This window comes from Barbatula barbatula (assembly GCF_947034865.1).
Source record: "Barbatula barbatula genome assembly, chromosome: 14".
NCBI classification, from domain to species: Eukaryota; Metazoa; Chordata; class Actinopteri; order Cypriniformes; family Nemacheilidae; genus Barbatula; species Barbatula barbatula.
In genome coordinates, this window is record NC_136777.1 from 13,460,750 (window position 1) to 13,466,244 (window position 5,495).

Consider the following 5,495-nt stretch of genomic DNA (forward strand, 5'->3'; position numbering starts at 1 on the left):
ATTTGGGTGTTTCATTGAATGTCATTCTATTACAAAATAATAATATAAAAATATGTTGTAATAATGTGTACAGAACATGACATGAACAGTGACCAGGCCATTGGTGTGCCTTCGTCTCAATAACAGAAAAAAAGGAAAACAGGAAGCAGAGCCGTGAGAAACAAAGACAAAAAGCCACCAAAAAACAAGCAAAGCGAGAAGGAGAAATGGTGTTTTGTAAATGAGAAGCACAGAGTAGATCCACCTCAATCTGTCTCTGTCACTGCTCTCTAAGAAGAGGGGAGCACAGCCTCATTCACTCTCTCTTTTCTCTTCTCGTCTGTTCCTGTCGAACTCTCACACTCCACTCATTTCTCATGTCTTCTGCTCTGTCACCGTGATGCCAGGAGCCTGAGGTGAACTCATAATAAGGTTGTGAAACTCACTTTCACTGTTGCTTGCCTGGACTAACACACACACAGTTGGATCACCTCACAACGTACAGACAACAGCAAGCCTTGATCTATGCTCTGCTGTGGTAAAACAATTGACAGCATGTCTCAAACAGAGATAATGATGTGAGCGCTCACATGCGCATACATATGAATAATGTATTTCCAGAGGAAGCTATAATGTTATTTGCATTCTCGTATTGCCTGATAGAGAATTACTACAGTGTATGTATTTAAAGAAGCAATTTATGATATAGGAATATATATTGTAATTATGTCTTATTTTGATTATTTCCACATCTGACTTTAGTTTAACATACATCAATACAGATTCAGAAGAACAAGAAACCAAGAGATTTGCCGTGTTCTGCTTCACATTCAGAATGACTCTGGCGCCATCTTGTGGTTGAATGGTGAACCGCTTGGAAAACGTTTTCCTCACTTTTATTCTTATAATACTAGGATTTAAATTGTGTGGTGTTTATTCATGTATGGGTACTGGTTTAATACTGTTTTCCAATATAATTGCTCTTAAGTACATGCTATGAGCATTTCCAGCACATTTTACATGGTGTTGAAATGATGTCGTGAGGCTTTTATTTACTTTATGAGTTGTATATGATTGTTTATGATTATTTTGCTCTTTGTTTAGATGACTCTTATGTTCATCATATACATATTTTATAAAGGATTTTCATGTTTAAGGTGCATGTTACAAATTCGGACATTTGAGTAGTATCAAAGAGAAATCAACACCCACATGTCATGAACGTAATAAAATCAGAACCACTCTATATTTCATATTTCTACAAGGAGCTGGAAAAAACCCAGATCATTGGCTTGAATAGTGTTTATAATGGGAGGGTTGGTTTAGACTCAGGACTCTGGATTAAGGATTATTATGGTAAAACCTGGACAAAAAGCTAACTGGACCAGCTCTCTGTATTTACTTCCAATTGAATGACCTCAGTTATGTCATAAGTGCATGGAAGCGTGATACACAAATAAACGAGTGGTTCACTAACCCCCTTCAAACACTAGATGGCATAGTGATACAGCAGCACGCCATTTCTTTAGAGCTCTGAGATTACCACAACAGAGACATCCAAAAAATGTTTAGACCAAAGCAGAAATGACTTGATAATACTGTTTCATGTGTATGTAATTTGGTCGTTTATATGCAGTAGGCCTATGTCCATTTGCATTTTCTAATGTTTTGTACAGACACACTGAAAACTTCAGGTGAAATATTTTTGGTTTGGACATTGTAGGGCAATGTTTTATTTATATGAATCTATTATATTTTAATAAAATAATCTTAATGTGTACGTGGTGATACAGAAAGCTTGGAAGCGTGTTCAATTATTAAAGCATTAGCTGCATGATTTAGAGAAACAGAGTTCATCGTCTATTTTTATTGTTTTCTATTTTTATTTTTGTGACTTTAAACACTCTAACGAATAAAGATACAATGCAGCAAAAAATACTTACTAAATGTTACAAAAGAACAGTTTATTTATTAAATAATGTCACGATCCGTCGCATTCAGTCAGTTTGGTGCGACTTGGAATCAAACTAAAAAACGGTCAATATTTTTTATGAATGGTATATCAGTATAAATCAGCCTTTAAACAATTTAAATAAAGCATGGTTTTGAGAATATTGCTGAAATTTTACTATTTTAAACTTCCACTGAAAGCTGTGCTGTAAAGTCTTCACAGATCTGCACGCATTTATACAATATACTTCATAAATACCGCGTTATCAAAAGCTTTAAAATTCAAACAGAAATGTTTAACTTGTTGTTGTTATCATCATTTGCCAATGATATTGGTTTGACCCATACCTGATTATTTCATTTCATTTTATTTCCTTAAGGGTTGCTTTAGTAAAGGGATCTATATAAGTATCAAATATGTGACGTGTACAGTTTAGATTTAGATATTGTTTGTAGTGGTTGTGTACTGGATTTAGAAACACCGTGACGAAATCATTCTATAGCTTTCGTTCCTCACAGAATAAATGGTTAGAACGTGAATAAAAAAACGACGCATATATTAAATGATGAGATCTCTGTGTATAAATGCTTGTCTGAGCTGCTCTTTGTATTTATGAATGACTTCAATCATCTCCGAAATCCCAGTCTGTGACACGCCCACTTCACGTGAAATGCGCAACTATTGGCTGCAGGAAACAAGAATAGAAGATTATACACCGTATTTGCCCACTTGAGTGTATAGGCCTATATATGAGCAAACTCTTCTCACAAAGAAAGTAGACACTTGTTGCTTAATACCTCTGAAGACCAACCAGGTAGAGTTCATATTGTGCGCTACTGAGAGAGCGTGAGCTCCGAAGCTCCAACTTTGCCTTGCGCAGGTACAGGAGATATGAACACCATCCACAACAACAGTACCGCTGCTGTCAACCCTCTCCAGCAACTGCCAAAAAGCGCACACGAGACTGCGGATATGGCCGTGTATTGTGACAATTTCAGTGTTTACCACCAACAGAACCTACCTGCGGCGCCGAGACCAGCAGGGTACGGCCTGGGCGACTACTCGCCGACCCCGAACCCGTACTTGTGGCTCAATGGACCTGGTGTCAACGCATCTTCGTCTTACATTCACGGAAACAACAGCGCATCCTTCATACCTTCATCGTACGGCTCCCAAAGGCAATATCTGGCCAACTCGTCCGGATTCGCCGGTCCGGATCTGGGCTGGTTCTCAATCGCTAGCCAAGAGGAACTTTTGAAGCTCGTGCGTCCGCCTTACTCATACTCTGCACTGATAGCCATGGCGATACAGAACGCGCACGAGAAAAAGTTAACTTTGAGTCAGATATATCAGTATGTGGCAGATAACTTTCCGTTTTATAAGAAGAGTAAAGCGGGATGGCAAAACTCCATCAGACACAACCTTTCTTTAAACGACTGCTTTAAAAAAGTGCCGCGCGACGAAGACGACCCAGGTGAGTTGCACAGCTTTCCGAAACAAGTGCGCACACTTTTAACTGTGACTTTTTTCACCGTCATATTTTAAAATGCATATTTGACCAGAAATACGTTTAAAGCATGGAAAGTTCCACATTTAACTTTCGTATTTGTATTGTTTAAGGAAAAGGAAATTATTGGACTCTAGACCCCAACTGTGAAAAGATGTTTGACAACGGAAACTTTCGTAGGAAAAGGAAGCGCAGAACAGAATCCAGTACAGGTGTTGCCAGCAGTACAAAACCAGAGGATGACCGACAGCTTGCAGGGATGAAACCCACAGAGAGCAGTCACCTCTCCGGACCCGCATCTCCTGAGATCGATGTGGCAAATGAAAGCCACAAAGGCGCATCTCCTACAGGCATTCTGAGCTCTCCGTGCTTCAATAATTTCTTCAACAGTATGTCTGCTCTAAGCTCTTCTTCAACGCCCAATACCAGACAAGGCTCTCTGGGTCTGGTTAATGAACTTTCTAGCCGAAATATTAGTACACTGAGCCAGTACCCTGCCAGCTCGGCACCTGACGCAGGTGGACCGAGTGATCTCCAAGACGGTGTCCAGGTTAACCGTGGGATGTACTATAACTCTTTCACTGGCGGCCAGAGCGCGCAGTTCAGTGGACATTTCTACAACAGCTTCAGTGTAAACAGTCTTATTTACCCTCGAGACGGGACGGAGTTATAAAACGGTCACCTTATCAATTCCCACAACGTCCGCGCGCAGAATTCCAAACGTCCACAAAGTGTGACAAACATGTTTGGCAAAAAAAGTTTTTTATGCAATGTGAAGACCAACAGGCTATATAAGTTGAGGTCGTCAGATCTTTATTCGTACAAATGCATCAAATTAAATGTCACCAATTTATTTATTGGTGTTAAAAGGCATTCTGTCTATTTGTGATATCTCTTATTGCATTTTATTTAAATTCGCGTGTCACGTGCCATTCTTTCAAATGAATTTATAAGTTAAAATTTGTAAGAGTCTGAAAAGTTTGAGGCTGCGATAAGCTCCGGAAAATTCAAGGCTTTGATGGAGGATTTGCCTTATTTTTTATAGTTGCCATGGTTCAGTATTGTTCAAAATCAACCTCGAGTTCGTGTGCCGACGTGCTTTTGGTGAAAATGTTGTGTTGTGTATTTTTGTAAATGCGGTTGTTTTGTTTTATGTGTTCTTAACTATTTATAGTAACTTAAATATTCCTTGAGTTTGTTCTTAAATGTATGAGTGTCATCTGGCTAAATGTAACTTCCAAATATCAATTGATATCCAGTATCCATGCCATTAACTAAAACCCTAAATGCTGTTAAATTATAAGTGATAATCTTTATACTCAGTTAACTACGTTTAATTATATTTCCATACTTTTCATACAAACGCAAACGTTACTTTTAATTAAATTAAATTCTAATACCAAATCTAACTTTTGCGCTGTTGCGCTGTATTTTTTTGTTTCCTGTATTCTCTTAAAAAATATGTAAATTGTGTAAATTAAAACATGCCTGTAAATTTCAACTAAAGTTCTTCTTAAGCAAAAAATAAAACGTACGTTCTTTAAAAGCTTGTCTTTACCCACATTTATAATCTTATTTTACAGCCTTAACCCTTTATCAAATAAGCACAAAAAGTCAAATGTGCCGCATATTTTGTTGCTTAAAAATCACAAGGAATATAACGATCAGCTTGGTCAAGAGGTTTAATTCTTAATTGTATTTAGAATATAAAAATCTATCGAAACAATAGCATATATATAGCATCGGTATCAAAAGCCTTTCTGTTATTTATAGGCCTACGCAGTGGGAACAGTAAGCACATCTCTCTCCATTTACATTTACGCATTTGGCAGACGCTTTTTTCCACAGCGACTTACATTGCATTATCCTATACATTTATACATAGGTATGTACAATCTCCTGGGATCGAACCCACAACATTGCGTTTTTGCACTCATGAGCTAAAGCTGTATCTTTCTCTCCCCACGTGATCATAATGTACACATACAGTAATGTGTTATGTCATGTGCAATACGAACATCATCAAGGTGATTGTCCTGTGCTTCCGGTGTAACTTGT

General features: G+C 38.0%; 1 protein-coding gene across 1 annotated transcript; it reads left to right on the plus strand.

Moving 5' to 3' along the window:
• Positions 1 to 2,707: 2,707 nt before the first annotated feature.
• On the plus strand, positions 2,708 to 4,979 carry foxi2 (forkhead box I2). Its single transcript, XM_079473603.1, has 2 exons — positions 2,708 to 3,404; positions 3,551 to 4,979. Exons 1-2 carry the CDS (start codon positions 2,822 to 2,824, stop codon positions 4,108 to 4,110), a joined length of 1,143 nt encoding a protein of 380 aa, XP_079329729.1. The 5' UTR covers positions 2,708 to 2,821; the 3' UTR covers positions 4,111 to 4,979.
• Positions 4,980 to 5,495: the final 516 nt, after the last annotated feature.

Coding starts and splice junctions, on each gene's coding strand:
- foxi2 (XM_079473603.1), top strand. CDS start 2,822: ATGAACACCATCCACAACAACAGTACCGCTGCTGTCAACCCTCTCCAG. Junction 3,405..3,550: donor GCGCGACGAAGACGACCCAG/GTGAGTTGCACA, acceptor GTATTGTTTAAG/GAAAAGGAAATTATTGGACT.